The following is a 22,536-nucleotide window of genomic DNA, read 5'->3' as shown; positions in this document are numbered from 1 at the left end:
TTTTCCCTTCCTTCTCTTAATGTCCTCCATGCTATTCCTTATGTTCCACAAATAAGTGAAACCATATGATAATTGTCTTTCTCTGCTTGACTTATTTCACTTAGCATAATCTCCTCCAGTCCCATCCATGTTGATGTAAAAGTTGGGTATTCATCCTTTCTGATGGCTGAGTAATATTCCATTGTATATATGGACCACATCTTCTTTATCCATTCATCTGTTGAAGGGCATCTCGGCTCTTTCCACAGTTTGGCTATTGCAGACATTGCTGCTATGAACATTGGGGTGCATATGGCCCTTCTTTTCACTACATCTGTGTCTTTGGGGTAAATACCCAGGAGTGCAATTGCTGGGTCATAGGGTAGCTCTATTTTTAATTTTTTGAGGCACCTCCACACTGTTTTCCAAAGTGACTGTACCAACTTGCATTCCCACCAACAGTGTAAGAGGGTTCCCCTTTCTCCACAACCTCTCCAACATTTGTTGTTTCTTGCCTTGTCAATTTTTGCCATTCTAACTGGTGTAAGGTGGTATCTCAATGTGGTTTTGATTTGAATTTCCCTGATGGCTAATGATGATGAACATTTTTTCGTGTGTCTGTTAGCCATTTGTATGTCTTCTTCAGAGAAGTGTCTGTTCATGTCTTCTGCCCATTTTTTGACTTGATTATTTGTTTTTTGGGTGTTGAGTTTGAGAAGTTTTTTATAGATCTTGGATACCAGCCCTTTATCTGTAGTGTTATTTGCAAATATCTTCTCCCATTCTGTGGGTTGCCTCTTTGTTTTGTTGACTGTTTCCTTTGCTATGCTGAAGCTTTTTATCTTGATGAAGTCCCAAAAGTTCATTTTTGCTTTTGTTTCACTAGCTTTTGGAGAATATTGAAAGAAGTTGCTGTGGCCAATGTCAAAAAGGTTATTGCCTATGTTCTCCTCTAAGATTTTGATGGATTCCTGTCTCACATTGAGGTCTTTCATCCATTTTGAGTTTATCTTTGTGTATGGTGTTAGAGAATGGTCGAGTTTCATTCTTCTGCATGTGGCTGTCCAATTTTCCCAGCACCATTTATTGAAGAGACTGTCTTTTTTCCATTGCATATTTTTTAAAGGAGTGCAATTAATGCCAACCAAATTTAAATGTCAGCTTCTGAGATGAGGGAAGAGATTGTAAACAAAAATTAGGAATTTATTCTTAAATGTAGCACCCTAGGGAAGCAGTTTGTATAGGGGTTAAGAACAAAGACCCTAGAGGGGCACCTGCGTGATGGAGTCAGTTAAGCCTCCAACTCTTCCTTTCAGCTCAGGTAGGGATCTCAGGGTCCTGGGATCAAGCCCTGCATCGGGGCTTCACGCTCAGTGTGGAATTTGTTGGGATTCTCTCCCCTCTCCTTCTGCCCTTCACCCCCAAGTGTTCACCTTCTCTCTCTCTCTCCCTAAAATAAATAAATAAATCTTAAAAACAAAGACCCTAGAGCCAGACTGCCTGGGTTTGAATACAGCTTCATCACTTGACTGTGTGAATATTGGCACCTTTCTTGCTTGCTTGCTTGCTTTTTAATTTTTTTTTTAATTTAAAAAGAGAAAATATGCAGAAGAAAGCATGAGCAGGGGAAGGAGCAGAGGGAGGGGAGAGAGAGATTCTCAAGCTGACTCCATGCTGAGCGTGGAACCCAATGTGGGGTTTGACCCCAAGACCCTGAGATCATGACTTGAGTGGAAATCAAGAGTCAGCTGCTTAACCAACTGAGTCACCAAGGCGCCCCTTAGGCACCTTTCTTATCTTTTCTTTGCCTCAGCTTCCTCCATTGCACAGTGGAGGATACTTTTACCTCATGGGGTTGTTACAAGGATTAAATTAGTTTATAAAAAGCACTTATTGCCTGGCAATAGTAAGCACCACATAAATGTCAGTTACTATTACTCAAAATTATAATAATGAATAGATCAAGGTCCCAGGAATATTTTAAGTTTTCAGAAGAATGAGTTTTTTAATGTTTCTGATTTTTGAAAGATCACAAATGGGGTCTGGATTACCCCAAGAAAAAAGTTTGGCTTAATAACTGATTAATGAATTTTTTAAAAAGAAACCATTTTGTGTGACCCAGAGAGAAGTGGGTCTCAGAGTCCATAGTCTCTCATGGTTCGTCTCGCAGTTGTGGGTGGCTCAGTCATTAAGTGTCTGCCTTTGGCTCAGGTCATGATCCCAGGGTCCTGGGATATAGCCCCGCATCGGGCTCCCTGCTCCGCAGGAAGCCTGCTTCTCTCTCTCCCACTCCCCCTGCCTGTGTTCCCTCTCCTGCTGTCTCTCCCTCTGTCAAAAAAAAAAAAAAAACTTAAAAAAAAAAAATAAATAAATAAAAAGAAACCATTTTGTGTGACCCAGTACAGAGTGTAAAGTTCATTAACAGGAGATGTCTGGTTGGCATAAAAACCATTAAAGAAAATCTTGAGCATGATGTTAAACTCAACTTGGAAACACATGCTTTACATTATTGTCCTATCAGTTCTCAAGTTCCTGGCATATGTCGCTGGAGCCGACTTTTTTTTTCAAGTAGTCATTCTCTCTTACTGCTTTTGACTTAGATAAATGACCTTCTAACTAACTATTGGGAAACTTTTTGTAGGCTTTATTTGTGATTGTTATTTAAAGTGATAGCTGTGAAAGACTGTCAAAATATCTTTAGCACTGTGCTTTTCAAAAAGAAAGGATAATTCCTTTGAAAATAATAATGAAAGGATAATAGAATCCCAGATATAAGAAGAATAAGGTCTGTGAGCTCATGGATGGCATTCATCTGCCAAGACAGGGAAGTCTGTTTTAGGAGCTAACCGGTTTTGCTTGCTTCATACTGCTGAGTACACTGGAGTTGCTACATTGAGGGCAAAGTGCACTGGGCAGTGGCCCAACAGATGACTCTTCAGTCAGGAAAGAGTATGGCAGTTCTGCTTCTACAGTAATGGAGAATTCACGCCATCTCATAGTCCAGCTTTTCACTGAAGATGTGAGTGCCTTGAATGGCCTAAATGTTTGTTATATATTAAATACAGGTACTGCTTTTAATAATATTTCTGAATAAATATTTTACCTTTTAACAACTGCTATTTTATGTTATTGTCTGTACATGAGTTATGGCAGCTGATAGCCAATACGGAGATTAATGAAACATACAAAAATAAAGTGCAAATCTGCATTTTGAATTGAGGGCACTTTTAAAAGAATTTCAGCATTTATTACAAGAGTTAAATCTTCAGAATTTGAGCGGCAGCATGATCTGGTGGAGCTAATATAGGCTTAGGTGTCCTACCTTGTTTATTTCCTAGTCATTTGAGACTACACCAAGTTATGTAATCCCTCTAACTCTATTTCTTCATCTATAAAATGGGGACAATATCCACCCTAAAACTTTGAAGGATTCAATTAGATACATGTCAAAGAGTGCCCACCTCATGGAATGACAGGAAATTTTGTCTCTCCAACATTCTATTCAATTTCCCCTTCCCTCCCAGTGGAAAGAGAACTGAACACTAATTAAACTCTCCGAATAAAGGTCGAGGTTTTCAGTAAAAGAAAAATGTCTTGTGTAAAATGATTACCAAGAAAGTACTTTATAGGCAATGAGAGTCCACCCTCAGTCACTTCAATAATCATCTTAGTTATTAATTCTATGGTAACTAAATAAAGTACAGAACTTGGAGGTTTTCCCTATTGTAATGAAAACACCATTTGTATAGACAGCAAAGAGACCCAGGACCCTGAAAGAATTCTCTTATTCTGTAGGGGGAAAAATCCTCCATTAAGGATATTTGCACTCAGGTCACTAAATAGTTATGTATAGGAACCCATTACATATTAAGTGGGCATCTTGCATCCCTTTCCCAGGACCTGAACCCCGGGCAAAGCCTTATTTGGGAATAAAGGTTTGAACCAGGCTAATTCTAGAGGTCATTGAAGACCATCTCGGGGCCCCAAGCTGTATTTAAATAAAATCGACCAGGGACAGAGGATCTAAGTAGGCAAGGAAATGACAGGTGACCACCCCGTGGGCCTCCTACTTGGAAGCAGAAAGGAGCAGGCGGTAGGAACCTAGGGCTTCCCTTGGGGGGCCAGACATCCTCCTCGCTGCCTCCGGAGTTCCCTTCACTCTCCTCGAAACCCCCAGTCCACCGGGAGCGTGAGCTTGGCAGAGGCCGGTCAAGCATTGCCCTCCCGCCCCGGCCCAGTGGTATCCTCCTGAAACAGCCTCCTGCGCGCCCCTAACCGCGCGGCCCCGAGGGCCACGGAATGCTCATCCCTACACCTAAAATGCACCAGGGCCGACTGAGAACCCCGGGTGCACATTCACGGTGAAATCACTAACAGCCATTACTCCTGGCGCCCGTGCGTCTATTTAGAATTTGAGGAAATTCTTCAGAAACCAGCCACGGTAGGGGGCGGAGGCCCTCGGCGGAGGCAAAGTTCTCCCAGCCCTGGGCACGCGGTGGTGGGGGACATGTGGAAAACCTTGGGGTCCTTTATCAGTTCCCACTCCCCCAGCCTGACTTGCTTCTGTTAATTCATCCCTAAAGGTAAGGTCAAAGCTGGGGGGGAACTGTTTTTAAAACTCAGCATTCAACCACTACTGAGTGCCCGGAGAGCTCGGACTCCTTGCGTGCTGCTCAACGTAAGGACTCAGACGTGACTCCCCCCCGCCGCAAAGGCAAAAAGGACCCCGCGCGCTGGGGATTGAGGTCCTCCGCCCGCCCGCCCGTCACGCCCTCTGCCCCCGCCCGTCACGCCCTCTGCCCCCGCTCCGCCTCTAGCCCCGCCCCCTTCTGGGCCCCGCCCCTCCCCGCGCGCGCAGCCTCTGCATCATCCGTCCGGGGCCGGCTACGCCTCTGCCTGCGCTGCGCCCTCCCGGCGTGGGGCGTCGCTGTATCGGTCTGCGCGCTCCACAGACTCTGGCGCTCGGGCGGGGGCGGGAGGCGGAGCGGAGGCGTGGGGGCGGTGCTGTCGCGGTCTAGAGGCGGCGGGCGAGCGGCGGCGGCGGCGGCGACGGTGGAGTCTGTGGTCCTGGCGCGATGGCCGCGTCGGTGTTCTGCTGCCTGCGGTGCTGCAGGGACGGCGGGACGGGACACATCCCTCTGAAGGAGATGCCGGCCGTGCAGCTGGACACGCAGCACATGGGTAAGGGCCCTCCCTTCCCCAGACCCAACGGCCCACGCCGGGTTTGGCGCGGTGGGTCGGGGGCAGTGTGGGGTCGGGAGGACCACACGCGGCCCTGCCCCTCCGGACGCCGCCCCCCGCTCCTCGCTCTGAGCTGCTGCCCTCGACCCCGTTTCGTCTCGCGGATCTCTTCCAGACGCCGGCCGACTCCACCTCGGCCCTGCTCTGTGTTCAGGGCTACGCAGCCCTGTCTGCTCCTGTCATCGGGAGCTGGTTGTGTGGACCTACCTACCCATTTTCCCCGGAATCTCGGAGCAGCCGCCTCCCGAGGCTCGTCAGCTGTCCCCAGGCGAGGGGAGCGCCTCTGGTGCTCCTCCTACAGAGTTACTACTTAATTGCGTTTCTAAACAAGATTTCTAGCCACAAATGAATATTAGACATAAACATTCTCAGGGAAAAAAATAGTGAACTAAAAATTGTTTTTAATTTATCAGCGTTTCTATATTTCAGAGTAAATATGGCATCGCTATTTTTTTGACAGCGTTAGAAGTGAAACAAATTAACCTTGATTGTTGGATAAGAAAATAAACTTTACACGGTCTCTGCATTTTTTATTTAGGAACAGATGTTGTCATTGTAAAAAATGGAAGAAGAATATGCGGAACAGGAGGTTGTTTAGCCAGTGCCCCTTTACATCAAAACAAAAGCTACTTTGAATTCAAAATCCAGTCCACAGGTTGGTATGATGGTCCTTTACTATTGAAAGTACTAACTGTAAATATTAAGAGCAATTTTCAGTTTATGAAAAAGAGTAAGGAGGCAATAAAAAAGCACCAAACTTATTTGGAAGGACTTTTTTTTCCCTCCTCTTGTGTGATCCTGGTTAAAGTAGTTAATTTAGTTATTGAGTTATTTTAGGTTCAGTTTTGTTATCTATAAAATGGGATTACAGGAACTGTCTTTCCTGTTTCACACTAGTTATAATTAGGAGTGTGTATTACACTGGATCCGTCAGTGTAAGGCACTAGCATTATGAATGGGTGCTAGATGCTCCATTTCATTTGGCCAAGCATTAAAGGTGTAGATTCTTCCTGTTTTATTTTAGGATAAAATCCATCTTATGATCCTGAATTTTTTTCTCATAAATCTTGTTAAAATACCCAGATTTATTGTCTTCTGAAGCAATTAGCAGATTTAGAATTCTAATGTCTATATTTCTCATTTAAAAAAAATTTTATCTTTCAAATATTTTATTTATTTATTTGACAGAGAGAGACACAGCAAGAGAGGGAACACAAGCAAGGGGAGTGGGAGAGGGAGAAGCAGGCTTCCCGCTGAGCAAGGAGCCCGATGCGGGGCTCGATCCCAGGACCCTGGCGTCATGACCTAAGCAGAAGGCAGACCCTTAACGACTGAGCCAGCCAGGCGCCCTCTCATTAAAAAATTTACAGAGTTTTTTGAATCATACAGCAATTCTGTTTGAGTATTAGAATAGCAATTAGTTAACTTGTAGCCATATTGAGTGTGGGGAAATATATTTTTTAAAGCTTTGTTATAAAAAAACTTCTAATGAAATACAGCATGAATAATATAAGTATAGGTGTAGAATAGGAAAACTAAAGGGTAGTAAATTAATCATACTCGACAAGCTTGAATGATATAAAACATCCTTCTGGGGCTTGTTTTCTAAATTAATTTAAAATACTGATTTTATTAAGTATATGAAATAAATATGAAACTGTCCTGCATTTCATTCTTTTACAAGTTAGCTGCAAAATGTCTCTGGTTACTAAAATCTTCTCAAGTACAACCTACCTTTTCTCAAGAGAAGCAAATATTTTCTTGAGCCTTAAATCCAGTACAAATTTTTATGTGGATTTTTGTAAAGGATGGCATCCTCAGTGACATCTCTAGAATAAATACATTGTTGGAGTTTGTAAATTGATCTCTCAGTGAAAACCTGAGGCAGTTATGCCAAAGTGTATCACACATGCACGGTTCTTTAGGAGTAAAGAGACTCTATAACCCTGTCTAGAACTGTTGTCCCATGAAATTAGTATTACCACCTTCTGTCACTCTTAAATTTCCCACTCTGGAGGATAAATTATATAGTAAGATTATTTAGGAAGCCCAGACATGCAACTTTTTGATAGTTTTGCTCAATTCAGAAAAATTGATTGGCAACATGATCTTCAAACCTTCTTCCATTTATAGATTTTCTCCTAACTGATTTTGATAAAAACTGGGAAGGAAACAGTTTGAAACAAAATCCAGAGCTCTAGGTATTCTGTTTGGCTGGTTAAGAGGAGAGCTGCTTGCTTAAAATCAGCTTAGACCAAAGGTTTTAAACTCACTGATTTAAGGTGCGGGTAAGAACATCATTTTATACTTCATCATTAATTTTCTCCTCTTCGTGGTATTGACCAAGTCTGTGTCATTTGTCACGCATTAGAGATGCAAAAACTAGAGACTAATTTCCCACTTCTCTGAGGTAGTGCTTGACTAGAACCCTAGGCCATTTAAATTAATTGTGTAGCTTTTTCAAAATGTCTTTTAGAGAATAGTGATGATAATAGCTAACATCTTTTAAAAAATACTCCGCTTTACTTAACCAGTTTTGGGGGGAATACTTACACTGTTCCAAGTATTTACTTGGTTACCTTGCTATATCTTTTAATAACCCTTTGAAGTAAGTACTGTTAGAATCCCAAGTTCACAGGTGAGGAAGCAGAGACAGATTAAATACCTTGCCCCAGATGACCTAGTTAAGCCAAAGGTTTAACCTAGACGGTACAGCTTCAGGACCCACTCTTATCTCCTACGTTGTACTCCATCTGTAGAGAACATAGGGTAGTTTGCAAACTACTTTTAAAAGATTTGTTTTTTAAAAAAATTAATAAAAAAATAGTTTAGTGATAGTACACTACTTCTTTTAAAAACAACTTAACACTCTTAAAAACAACCCCTTCTTTCATATTTGTATTCTTCAGATTTTGGGGTCATTTAAACTATTATTTTTTAGGAATATGGGGTATTGGCGTTGCAACTCAGAAAGTTAACTTGAATCAGATTCCTCTTGGCCGAGATGTGCACAGCCTGGTGATGAGGAATGATGGAGCCCTGTACCACAACAACGAGGAGAAAAATAGGCTGCCAGCAAACAGTCTTCCACAGGAGGGAGATGTGGTGGTAAGTTTTCTTGTGGAATTGTTTTCCACTGTAAATTATTAAAGTTGAACTGCTTTTAGTGTATACAGTTTTGCCTGGGAGTTTGTGGTTTGAATTTGGAAGCACTGGGATTGGATCTAATGAGACGGTACATATTCCAGAGAGAGCACTTGGGTAGCTACTGCTGCCTTACCAAACTGCTCTCCTTTCTAGAGCTGTCTGTCCCTGGCCAGGAAAATCTGCATGAGCCCTTATGTCCATTCAGGAGAATTAATGACAGGTTGGCTGCTTATCAACATCTCCTGCTTCTCTCACATCAGAGAGATCTTGGCCCACAATTTTAAAAGTTTGCTGACATTCATATTAGAAAATATTAGGTATTTTTGCAACTAGTGATCTCTTAGAGAAAATTTTGACATTTATTGCAGGCATACCTCGGACATGCTGTGGGTTTGGTTCCAGACCACCGCAATAAAGCAAATATTGTAGGAAAGCAAGTCAAATGATGTTTTTGGTTTCCCAGTGAATATATATGTTTACACTACACTGTAGTCTTTTAAGTGTATAATAGCATTATGTTTAAAAAAATGGATGTACCTTAATTTAAAAATACTTTATTGCTAAAAAATGCTAACCATCATCTGAACTTTTAGTGAGTCAAAATCTTTTTGCTGGTGGAGGGTCTTGCCTCAATGTTGATGGCTCCTGACTTGATCAGGGTGGTGGTTGCTGAAGGTTAGGGTGGCCATCACAATTTCTTAAAAGAAGACAACAGTGCATTTTGCTGCAAAGATTGACCCTTCTTTTCATTAACAATTTCTCTATGGCATGTGATGCTGTTTGACAGCATTTTGCCCAAAGTAGAACTTCTTTCAAAGTTAGTTTCAATTCTGTCAAACTCTGCTGCTGCCTCATCAACTAAGTTTATATAGTATTTTAAATCCTTTGTTGTCATTTCAACAATCTTCATAGCATCTTCACCAGGAGTAGATTCCATCTCAAGAAACCACTTTCTTTGCTCATCCACAAGAAGCAACTCTCCATCCGCTTAAGTTTTATCAGGAGATCGCAGCAATTTAGTCACATCTTCAGGCTCCACTTCTAATTCTAGTTCTCTTGCTGTTTCTACCACCTCCACAGTTCATTCCTCTGCTGAAGTCTTGAAACCCTCAAAGTCATTCTTGAGGATTGGAATCAACTTCTTCCAAACTCCTGTTAATGTGGATACTTTGACGAATTCTCATGAATCATGAATGTTCTTTTTTTTTCTTAAGTAGGCTCCATGCCCAACATGGAGCCCAACATGGGGCTTGAACTCACGACCCTGAGATCAAGACCTAAGTTGAGACCAAGAGTCGGCTGCTTAACCGACCGAGCCACCCAGGCACCCTAAATCATGAATGTTCTTAAGGGCATCTAGAATGGTGAATCCTCTTCAGAAGGTTTTCAGTTTACTTTGCTGAGATCCTTCAGAAGAATCGCTATCTATGGCAGCTATAGCCTTATGAAATGTATTTCTTAAGCAATAAGACTTGAAAGTTGAAATTACTCCTTGATCCATGGGCTACAGAATGGATGCTATGTTAGAAGGCATGAAAACAGCATTAATCTCGTTGTATATCTCCATCAGAGCTTTTGGGTGAACAGATAGATGCATTGTCGGTGAGCAGTGATGTTTTGAAAGGAGTCTTTTTTTTGGAGCAGTAGGTCTCAACTGTGGGCTTAAAATATTCAGTAAACCATGTTATAAACAGATGTGCTGTTATCCAGGCTTTATTGTTCCATTTATAGAGCACACAGAGTAGATTTAACATCATTCTTAAGGGCCCTAGGATTTTTGGAATGGTCGCTGAGCATTAGCTTCAACTTAAAGTCACCAGCTGCATAGCCCCTAATAAGAGAATCAGCCTGTCCTTTGAAGCCAGGCATTGACTTCTCCTGTCTAGCTCTGAAAATCCTAGATGGCATCTTCTTCCAGTATAAGGCTGTTTCATCTACACTGAAAATCTGTTGTTCAGTGTAGCCACCTTCACTTGGCTAGATCTCCTGGATAACTTGCTGCTTCACCTTGCACTTTTGTTACAGAAATGGCCTCTTTCCTTAAACGTCATGAACCAACTTTTGCTAGCTTCCAGCTTTTCTTCTGCAGCTTCCTCGCCTCTCTCAGCCGTCATAGAATTGAAAAGAGTTAGGGCCTTGTTCTGGATTAGGCTTTGGGTTAAGAGAATATTATGGCTGATTTGATCTTCTAAGCAGACCACCAAAATTTCTCCGTATCAGCAATAAGTCTGTTTTGCTTTCTTATTATTTGTGTGTTCACTGGAGTAACACTTTTAATTTTCTTCAAGAAGTTTTCCTTTGTATTCACAACACAGCTAATTGGTGCAAGAGGCCTAGCTTTTGGCCTGTCGTGGCTTTCTACATGCCTTCCTCACTGAGCTTAATCATTTCTGACTTTTTATTTAAAGTGAGAGACATGTGACTTCCTTTCACTTGAACACTTAGAGGCCATTGTAGGGTTATTAATTGGCCCAATTTCAGTATTCAGTAAGGGAATAAGGAGGCCAGAGGAGAGGGGGGGAGACAGGAACACCTAGTCAGTGGAGCAGTTAAAACCCACACATTTATCGATCAAGTTAATGGTCTTATATGGGCATGGTTTGGCACCCTAAAGTAATCGCAATAGTAACATCAACACAGATCACCTTAACAAATAAAATAATGAAAAAGTTTGAAACATTGCAAGAACTACCAAAATGTGACCCAGAGACTTTTAGTGACCAAACACTGTTGGAAAAATGGCACCAATAGACTTGCTCAACACATGGTTGCCACAGACCTTCAATTTGTAAAAAATGCAGTATCTGCGAAGTGCAATAAAACAAGGTATGCCTGTATTTAATTTGTTATGAACGTCTCTAAAAGAATTACAGCATTTTATTAGGAGTGTTGGTCCTCATTAAACTTAATCTTATTAAACTTCTTCACTTTGAGAACTCTTCAAAGAACTGGACTCAAAATCCTAAGGTTTGATTGGAGAGAAGTTTTTTTGGAAAGCAGGGGATAAAAAGAGTTACATATATTATTAAGACTTCTCTATTTTTATTCTCAACTAATATATTTAAGTCTTTACCAAAGCCACCGTGTTGAAAATATAATCCAAAGATACCTTTCTGCTTTCCCAGTCACTTCTTAAATGGCACTATCTGAGAAACTTATACCCTGGGTTCAGGCTATTAGCTATTGATTGAGAACAGAGTCCTAGGATCTTCTTCAGCAAAGATGCCCTTATACATAGAACCTTGTGTTCCTGGCTCTGGTACTAAGTTGAAAGGAATCTACATAATGAGGGAACGTTTCTAATAATAAGGTGACACAGACAGGGTAAATCCAGGTTATTGAACTGAAGAAAGATACAGTATTTTGCTGAAAAGGAGGAGAAATGTGGAAATTCAGATTTTTAACTGTGGTCTGATCTTTCATTTTTCTTAAAGGTTTATTTATTTATTTTAGGGAGAGAGTGGTGGTTTATTTATTTAGAGGGAGGGAGAGGGAGAGAGAGACTCTCAAGCAGACTCCCTGCTGAGCACAGTACCCGATGCAGGGCTCAGTCCATGACCCTGAGATCATGACCTGAGCCAAAAATCAAGAGTTGGACGCTTAACCAGCCAAGCCACCCAGGTGCCCCTGATCTTTCTTTTCTTTTCTGCAATTTAAAAAATATGAAGAACATTCAGTTTTGTTTTGTGTTTTAGAGAGGGAGAGAGAGGAGAGGGACAGGGTGAGAGAATCTTAAGCAGGCTCCACACCCAGCATGGAGTCCGACACAGGGCTCGATGTCACGACCCTGAGATCATGACCTGAGCCAAAATCGAGTCGGACGCTTAGGGGCGCCTGGGTGGCTCAGTCGTTAAGCGTCTGCCTTCGGCTCGGGTCATGATCTCAGGGTCCTGGGATCGAGCCCCGCATCGGGCTCCCTGCTCGGCAGGAAGCCTGCTTCTCCCTCTCCCTCTTCCCCTGCTTGTGTTCCCTCTCTCGCTGTCTCTCTAAAAAAGAAAAAGAAAAAAAAAAAAAAGAGTCGGACGCTGATCCAACTGAGCCACCCAGGCTTCCCTAGTTTTTAAATAGGTAAATTGTTGAAAGAGTTTTAGGCAAAAAAAAAAAGGAAAAGAAAGTGTTTTAGGAGACAAAAGGCATCAACCATTTTTAAAATCTGCTTTTCCCTGTTCTTTTTGAATAGTTGGTTTTGTATTTGTAGATCATTGCCAGATGTCCATAATATAGAACACACTTACTCAAATGGATATTCTTGAAAGAGAATCTTGAAGTCAAGTCGATGCTATCATCCTGTTTACACTAAGATGAAATTCAAACATAAGCAAGGATAATCAGTAACAAATGTTTTTCTTTGTTGATGTGTTGAACTTCTACTGTGTGTTATTCTTGCCTTCCTATCTCATTCATTGAGATAACTGATCCCACAAATTTGACAGATTTAAGAATGTCATTTTTAGTCTATCAGCTTTATTAAATTAAACTTTAAGTTTTCATATCCATTCTGATAAAAGGAAGACTTTAGAAAAGGTGAAATATATGCAGAATCAAGAAAAGTAAAACATTACCCTACCATATTACCTTTATATTCCTAGTTCAAACATTTGAGAACAAATTTCACCAAATTGCTGACGGTGGCATAGGAAAAGTAGAATGGATTTAAGACAGGAAAAAACATTCTCACATGTGCAGAATTTCAGTTATATACCATTCCCTGAGGAGAAATGAAGAAAAATAAGCTTTCAACATCTGACCAAATGATTATAGTCATACAGTAATCCTACAGACCCACGGGGCCTCATGTAGCAGTGGGAAGGCATACCTGGCTTCTTTTTTCCTTTTACGTATGGTTTTGAGAAGTGGAAATTATAGTCTAAAATTGCATTTTTCAGTTTAATTTCAGAGAAGTTTTATAAACATTCTATGTAATAATAATAATAATAATAATAATAGCAAACACTTCTCTAGCATTTATTATGGGCCAGGCACTGTTTTAAATGCCTGCCAGGGATTAAATTGTTTAATCCTCATAATGACTCTATAAAATAGTAGTATTATTACCATTTCATAGATTAGGAGAAGTTAAGTAACTTCTTTTGTGGAGGAATCCCGGAGTATAATACAGGCAGCTTAATTACAGAGTCTGTTCACTGAACATGCAAGCAATTATTGCTAAATGCCTTAAACATGTCAGATTTTTTGGTATCATTATGGTCGAATGAAACCTAGTTTCTGGATCATATAAAAGGACAGATTAAGTTAGAAATACTTGAACTAAACTTTGCTAATAGGAGTTGGGGGTTCTTACATCCTTTCTCACTTCTTTTCTTCAGCATTGGGATTTTGCCATGATGCTGCAGGTTTGGCTTTTAATACCTGCTTGCTTGCAGGAGGTTATGCTGCCACCAGGTGGTGAAGGGTGACTGGATTACAGACCACTGCGCTGATCTAGATATCCCGTAAGGTGTTCCTATAAAGAGAGGACACATTGTTTTTGTGTAATTTTGTATTTTAAATGAAAAAAGTCCTCTTCATTACAAAAACTAATCCCAGCCATCAGTTAGCTTCATTACTATATTTAAATACATAAACTGAAATGAAACAGAAACTGTCTCTCTCAATATTTCTTAACTATTAACAAATTATTTTTTAACCCTGGTTTTGCTAAGATTTGAGGAGATTTTTTAAAAAGATTTACTTATTTATTCTAGAGAGAGAGCCAGACTCCCTGCTGAGTGCAGAGCTTGACCCATGAGATCATGACCTGAGCTGAAACCAAGAGGCTTAACTGCCTGAGCCACCCAGGTGCCCCAAGAGAATATTTTATAGCACTTAACACACTGACTCATCTGGGCCTTTGTTGTTTTAAGGAGAAAGTGAAGGAGTTAAGACTAGATCATCTGTAAGATCTTTTTCTACCTCTAAAAGTTTTTTTTTCTTTCTTTTTTTCAGAGATTTTATTTACTTATTTACCAGAGAGAGAGAGAGAGCACGAGAGTATAAGCTGGCGGGTGGGGGGGGGGGGGGGGGCAGGCAGAGGGAGAAGCAGGCTTCCCACTGATCAGGGAACCCAGTGTGGGACTCGATCCCAGGATCCTGGGATCATGACCTGCGCTGAAGGCAGACGCTTAACCAACTGAGCCACCCAGGTGTCCCAATCTACCTCTAAAAGTTTTTTAAGTTGATATAATATATCCACAGTCAGAAATCCCTGGAGTGGTGTTCTTGGTCTGTGATGATTTCGCTGTTCAAAGATCTCTGCTGTCTATTCTTAATTCTTCAAATTAAGAAATGTCTGCCAGCAGTTAGTAACTATTGTATAAAGTTTTAAAGAGAGGTAGTATGGCAGGGCAAGTAGAGTAAGTTTCCTGAAGCCATACTGCATGGATTTAAATCCCAGCTCTGTCACTTCCTAATTCTGTAACCTTATATAAATTATTTAATCTTTTTGTGCCTTAGCTACTTCATCTGTAAAATGGGGATAATAGTAATAATAATAATACCCATCTTGTTGTGAGGACTAAATATGAAGTACTTAGAATAGTGCTTGGTACATTATACAGGCTTTCAAAGTATTTTCCAGCATTTTAATAATAATAACTATTTTAGTTTTGACTTTTGCACCGTCAATAACATTCAGATAAACAGATTAACCCATTTTTATTCCACTTTTTTTTTTTTTACTCTTTTGAGCAATTTTTCTGTTTTCAACTTGATACTAGCTACCAATTATATTCCATTGTAAACACTAGCTTTACCTTGATAATACATTTGACATATTTGAAAGCAAGGTAAAGAGATGGAAATGTATTTCTTTTCAGAAATAAGTTCTATAAAGACACTTCACAACTTGAGAACAGTGACGGGTAGTAAGCCCTAATGCCGAAAACCTCATTGTTTTTCCCCTTTAAGATTAAATCCTATAGAGAGAGAGCAATATTTTCTGTATGACTTTTAAAGGTCTCTCTGGGAGTGCCTGGGTGGCACAGTCAGTTAAGCATCCGACTCTTGGTTTCAGCTCAGGTCATGATCTCAGGGTCGTGAGATCAAGCCCTGCCTCAAGCCCTGCATTGGGCTCTACGCTCATCGGGGAGTCTGCTTCTCTCTCTCTCTCTCTCTCTCTCTCTCTCTGCCTCTCCTCCTCCCCACCTCCCCCCAGTGCACTCGCTCTCTCTCAAATAAATTAAAAAAAATAAAGGTCTCTCTGTACATGGCAGGCAGTACTTATATCGTCTTAATATTCACAATATAGGGGCACCTGGGTGGCTCAGTCATTAAGCGTCTGCCTTTGGCTCAGGTCATGGTCCCAGGGTCCTGGGATCGAGCCCCGCATCGGGCTCCCTGCTCGGCGGGAAGCCTGCTTCTCCCTCTCCCACTCCCCCTGCTTGTGTTCCCTCTCTCGCTTTGTCTCTCTCTGTCAAATAAATAAAATCCTTTAAAAAAAATATATTCACAATATAAGATTCAGATTATCTGAATATAATGCTAGGCGTCAAACTGTTCTCATTTGTTTTACCTCTAATGTGAACTCTTGGAACTTCACCCGACTTTTCCCCCACGTAATCACCACTATTTTTTTTTTTTTTTAGCTCAGTTCAAGGAGAACTCCACCAAATTGTAAACCCTTAATGAAAGCTATTGTGACACAATTAAAATTAAGTTTTTTCCATGCTTCCCAGTGGGTGCTTTCTGACTATTTAGGCTTTTTATGGAACATTTATATTTTTACTTTTTAATATTTTCTTTCCTTCCTAGGGCATTACATATGACCATGTAGAATTAAATGTATATTTGAATGGAAAAAATATGCATTGTCCAGCATCAGGTATACGAGGGACAGTGTATCCAGTTGTTTATGGTAAGCTAAAATATTTCTAAATATTATTATTATTATTATATATGTTAACTTTTACTTAACATTTTCATTAACTTTCTAACATTCAAAAATCTGGACAAGTTAATAAGGACCTCTTTTATATGAAACGTACTCAGTAGGGTATCAGAATCCCACTTTGCGGGACTAAGGAAGTTTTTTATTCCCCATGTATTAAAAATTTTTTTCCAAATACAACAGTTAAGGGCGCCTGGGTGGCTCATTCATTAAGCGTCTGCTTTCGGCTCAGGTCATGATCCCAGGGTCCTGGGATCGAGCCCTGCATCAGGCTCCCTGCTCGGCGGGAAGCCTGCTTCTCCCTCCCCCACCCCCCCGCTTGTGTTCCCTCTCCCGCTGTGTCTCTCTCTGTCAAATAAATAAATAAAATCTTGGGGCGCCTGGGTGGCTCAGTTGGTTAAGCCACTGCCTTCGGCTCAGGTCATGATCCTGGAGTCCCGGGATCGAGTCCCGCATCGGGCTCCCTGCTCAGCAGGGAGTCTGCTTCTCCCCCTGACCCTCCCCCTTCTCATGCTCTCTCTCTCTCTATCTCATTCTCTCTCTCAAATAAATAAACAAAATCTTTAAGATAAATAAATAAATAAATAAATAAATAAAATCTTAAAAAAAAAACAAAAAACAAATACAACGATTATACTTAAATATGCAGTAACATACTCCCTTTTTTAATTATGTAATCTTATATTCTAGAAAGTTCCAAAGAGCTTTGCTGAGTTTACAGAGCTCTTTCTGCCAGTTATTAGGGAGATTTAGGTGACCAGGAAATGTAATTGTAAAGAATATTTTGGAGCCAGGGATGGGAATTTTATATAGACTGAGCATTAGTTACCTTTATAAAGTTACCTAAGTGTTAAAACTCTTCTGAGAGAAATTGTGACTTAGAATAGTTTCATATTGATTGTTTTGCTTTTGATGGTTATGTATATGTATGTACTATGATTTCTGTACAAGTGCGTCCTCCCAAGAATTGGGTGACTGAAGAGATGACTCTATACCATTTAATCTTTATTATAGAAAAATCCAAACATGTATAGACGTAAAGAGAATGGTATAATGATCCCTCATGTACCCATCACCCAGCTTCAAACAGTTATCAGCTTGGAGCCAGTCGGGTTTCATCTGCCCCCTAATGCTAATACTTCTGTTTTTCACCTTCCATCCTTGGATTATTTTGAAGCAAATGCCAGATATTACATCATTTTATTCATAAATATTTCATATGTATCTCTTAAAAAATAAGGCATCTTACCAAGTTAAAACAGGTGTATTATTTTTCTACCTATGGTTTTAGTAATCTAAAAATATTTTCTCATTTAATTACTTTTAAGTTCTTAGATTTGAGCCATTATAAGAACTAATTATTAATTTTTATAGTAATTTACTAGAAAGGTAGCAGTTTTAGTGATGATCAGAAAAGTATACAAATAACAAATGTAAGTATTTGATAATATGATAACAACTAAGGCTTATGCTCTACTTTTTAGTTGTTTTCATTAGTCTTTTCTCCCCAAAATTATTTTTCAGTGATTTTACCTTCTTTGTCTTTGCATATAAAAGTGTATTTTTTAAGTTTGATTTTGGTTAGTTTCTTTGCCATATTGGGTAAAGCAATTCCTTTATCTACTTAAATGGAAAGTAGCTTAATACTCTAAATAATTTAGTCTGAGAAATGAAATAAATATCAAATTATACAAATGAGTATAGCAAATACATTTTATTCCAAATTGTTTCTTTGATTTAGCATAATTTTTAATGTAGTAAAGTTATAGATAGTAAGTTATAAAGTATATTTTGTAAATTGACATTGATAAATCAGTTAAATTAAGCCAAGTATTTTAATGGTCTGATAATATCAGAGATAAAAATTAAACTTAAGGGATGCCTGGCTGGCTTAGTCAGTAGAGCATCTGACTCTTTATCTAGGGGTGGTGAGTTAGAGCCCTATGTTGGTTGTAGAGATTATTAATACATACATACATACATACATAAAAATAAAACTTAAATTCCTTTACCTTTTGTCCTCCATCCCATCCCTAATCCTAGATCCATCCAGTCATTCATTTTGTCAGTTCTTACACTCAAACTATGGAGAGAAAAAGCCATATCACACTGAAGAAAAGTGTCATTATAAAGTTATGCCTTCCAGTCTAAGCTCTCAGCATTTGTGGCAGTTCTTTTACATTTCTGCACATTCCAGACCTTCACCGTACTTCTTGAATTCCCTCCTCATTCTCCACAGATGACCTTACCTTCTACTTTATAAAGAAACGGGCTGTCAATAGTGAACTCCACCTTCCCACCCCTGCCCTCCTGAAGCTTTTCTCAATCAAATCCAATCTTGCCTTTCTGTCCCATCTTAGACGAAGATGTATCCTTCATGTTAAAAACAAAACAAAACAAAAAATATGTTTAGTCTAGATTTCAAACTCCCCAACTCTGGGACTTCACTTTGTCAGTTATTTCACTCATATCTCACGTAAGGAACCTCTCTTTTCAATGCCTGTAAATATTCTGAGTCATCCTTATCCCAAAAAACCCTTCCTAAACTCATAGCCCTCACTAGCCCTATGTTTACCCTTCTTTATCTGGCTGCAGTACTAATAGTCTTTGTTTGGATATATGCATTTATTTCTCTTTGATAAATGCTGGTAAAAAGATGTAGAAGCTGAATAAGGTCTACAGTCTAGTTAACAGTACTTGATCGATGTCAGTTTTCTGGTTTTGATATCGTACTTTGGTTATGTAAGATGTTACCACTAGGGGAAGCTGTATGAAGAGTACAGAGAACTCTATTATTTTTGCAACCTTTTCTGAATCTATAATTTTTTCAAATCAATTTTTAAAAAGTAACACATCTTAATGTATAAAATTGAGAAAATACAGGGAAGCAAATAAGGAAAAAATTGAAAGTACTCATTCACACTATCTAATTATTAGTAATATTTTGATGTATATCCTTTCAGTGTTTTTAATTTTATTTTTCATTGTGGTTATTTTTACCCAATAGGATTATGTTTTGTAACCTGGGCAGCAGATGTATTTATTCTTTTTGCCTTTTAATATTATGGTATTATGAAAACAGTCTATTTATTATAATTATGTATTCTTGTGAATTAAGGTGTTAGCTTCTAATTTCTTTTTCTTTTTCTGTCTCTAGTTGATGACAGTGCAATTTTGGATTGCCAGTTCAGTGAATTTTATCATACTCCTCCACCTGGTTTTGAAAAAATATTATTTGAACAGCAGATCTTCTGAATGTATTTGTTTTTGAAACTTGTGTTTCTGCACTTTTAAAAGTGTTTACCATTTAATAAAGCTTTACCTGACCTGTAGATGAAAATATATTCTTAAAAATATGCTTGTTAATGTTGTTTAAGGAACCAGTGTATTCAAGATACCATCTGGAAGTTGTGATTTAAAATACTTTGTTTTGTGAGATGAAATCAGCATTTGGGGCAGTTTATTTAATTCTTATTTAAATAAATATAACTATGGGTTTGATTAACAGTATTACGTGGAAATATGTATATATATATTTAAAAGGGAATCTTTCTTACATAAAATATTTGTTTTTATAATAGAGATGTAGAGTTGGGTGGGTTTTTCTCATTCTGAAATTTAGACCTCATTAACTATTTTAAGTCTGCAGTCTAATTTGTGTCTGAGTGTTCTTTTTCATATAGATTATACCAAAGTGATAGAAAATATATTATTGGCAACTTCCTTTTTGGCGATTTATTTACTGTAAAATGTACCACTTTTCTTAAACGTTAAATTGCTTACTTTGTATGTCATTGCTTTTAATTTGCTTTGTGAAAGGAGGTAAATGTTTTAGTAACTGTCAGAGCTTTTTTGTTGAAGACCATCATGCTGTGTTACTTCAATACCAGAGTAAGTAGTGGTTGATTGGTGATGTAGTATACACTGGCAGACATTTAGAATAGTATGATGCTTTAAACTTAAATGTAAATGAGATTATTCTTTTAAAAACTTTTATTTAAATGTGAGGTTTTTTGTAAGGAATAATAAAATAATAGTAATTAAGGAGTATTTAGTACTGTATTAAATACATGTTCTTCCTGTTTTGTTAATTATACATTAAATTCACTTCATCCTTGATTATTTCAGAAGTTCAGAGATAAATGAATCCTCTCCATGACCCTGAGCCTCTGCCAAGTCTTCAGTAAAGATCCCTTCAATACCCTACTAACCTGAACTAAGCACTGTACACACTCTGGTACAATCTCCTTTTCTAGTGAGCCAAGGACATGCACCTTTCACTCCTTTGTCAACAAGGAGCAGTATGTTGTACTAGCAAACCATGGGCGTTAGAATCAGAAATCTGAATTGTAATTTTGCCATCTAATCCCATTACCTCCTCAGCTGAGTTCCTTAGCTTCCCTGAGCTCAGGTTCCCCATTTATAAAAGGGATACTCATACTTGATAAGCTTCTGTAATTAGTTAAATAAGGTAATATATGTAAAACACCTGAATCACCATAGGCACTTAATAAATGTAGCTTCCTTGTTGACTCTTAAGCAGTGGTTTTCATAGTGTCCTCAGACCAGCAGCCTCAGGAGCTTGTTAGAAATGCATATTCTCAGGCCCCGCCCCAGACCCACTGAATAAGAAACCGATGGGGATAGCACCCAGGAATCGGTGTTTGAACAAGCCTTTCAGGTGATTCTAATACACGCTAAAGTTTGAGAACCACTATTCAGGAGAGAATGATTGCCTACTATAAATTTTCTAAGGATTTAAGACTATTTTTGACCCATAGGCAAGAGAATCCTGCAGTGTTTATTGTTTATTTGGTAGATGAAAATGTAACAATATGCTTTGAAGACATAAATATACTTGAGTAAATTTATTTATATAAAACCCAAATTGACCTCTGAAGATACAGAATTGAACTGTTATTTATGCGTTTTTGTCTGACTTTCTGAATCTTAATTCATAAAGAACATGCTTACTTTGGAAAGCAAATTGAAGTGACTACTGTTTGCTGTCTTTATGTTATCTACCTCTTAGTTATTTTTTTTTAAGCCAACATTTTTTTAATCATCCTAGTCTTTACTTAAGACTATCTTTTCCGCCTCTAGTCATATGGAATAGGCACAGTACTAAAATGATACATGAGTTGTGCCATGTCCACGACAACAGTTTGATGAAGTCTAGATGTATTTTTAATCTGAAGGTATCTAAGGCCTCTTAGGAAAATGACCTCATTAAACCTATAACCTCAGTCTAATCTTAAGGAAGACATCAGACAAATTCCAGTAGAGGGGCATCCTACAAAATACTTGAGCAGTACTCCTCCAAACTGTCAAGGTCATCAAAAAAAAGGAAAGTCTGAGAAACTGTCATACCCAAAAAGAACTGAGCCCAAGGGGACATAAGAAGTAAATGTAATGTGGGATCCAGGAAGAGAGAAAAGGTATTAGGTAAAAACTAAGGAAGTATGAATAAACTATGGATTTTAATAATAAAGTATCAATATTCATTTATTAATTGTAACAAATGTATCCTACTATAAGATGTTAATAATTAGAGAAACTGGGAGAGGGAATATGTGGAACTTCTGTACTACTCAATTTTTCTGTAAATCTAAACTATTCAAAAAAATAAAGTCTTAAAAAATTACATTGATGGGGCGCCTGGCTGGCTCAGAAGAGTAGGCGACTCTTGATCTCAGGGTCGTGAGTTCGAGCTCCATGTTGGGTGTAGAGATTAAATACGTAAACTTAAAAAAAATTACATTGAGTTAGGAGAAGTTTAAAAATAAAGCCTTTCATGAAGCTATCATGAAGAACATTAGTACAATATAAACCCATAACTTAAATATTTAATGATAGCTAAATATAGCTAGGCTAAGGCCTAGATGGGACATAAGACACACAAAGACCTGCATTTGTTCCTGGCTGAAGAGACGATGTCCAGTGTCTTGATTCTGTATGTTGCAAAAATCCATCTGTTCATACTAGTGCAATTTTCCATAGTTAGACTGTAAATTTTTTATTATCCATATTATTTCAATGATTTAAATATTCCAAAGGATTTATAATGTTAGATATGTGAAACAATGAAAATCTTTTGATCAGTTTACATATTAAAAGCCAGAGAAAAGGGGTGCCTGGGTGGCTCAGTTGGTTAAGCATCTGCCTTCAGCTCAGGTCTTGATCTCAGGGTCCTGGGATTGAGCCCCACATTGCGCTTCCTGCTCAGCAGGGAGTCCACTTATCCCTCTCCTCCCTGCTCATGCTCTCTCTCTCTCTGTCTCTCA

General features: G+C 38.9%; 1 protein-coding gene across 1 annotated transcript; it reads left to right on the top strand.

Annotated features, from left to right (window-relative positions):
* The first annotated feature begins 4,982 nt into the window (after nt 1-4,982).
* Nucleotides 4,983-21,898, top strand: SPRYD7 (SPRY domain containing 7). The gene is made up of 5 exons (XM_032403072.1): nt 4,983-5,160; nt 5,759-5,875; nt 8,162-8,328; nt 16,117-16,219; nt 19,410-21,898. The coding sequence occupies exons 1-5, from the start codon at nt 5,055-5,057 to the stop codon at nt 19,505-19,507; spliced, it is 591 nt and encodes a 196-aa protein (XP_032258963.1). The 5' UTR covers nt 4,983-5,054; the 3' UTR covers nt 19,508-21,898.
* The last annotated feature ends 638 nt before the right edge of the window (nt 21,899-22,536 follow it).

The sequence above is a fragment of the Phoca vitulina genome, unplaced genomic scaffold, assembly GCF_004348235.1.
Source record: "Phoca vitulina isolate PV1807 unplaced genomic scaffold, GSC_HSeal_1.0 scaffold5, whole genome shotgun sequence".
NCBI classification, from domain to species: Eukaryota; Metazoa; Chordata; class Mammalia; order Carnivora; family Phocidae; genus Phoca; species Phoca vitulina.
The sequence above is the reverse complement of the archived record's forward strand: the minus strand, read 5'-3'. Positions and strand labels throughout refer to the sequence as shown.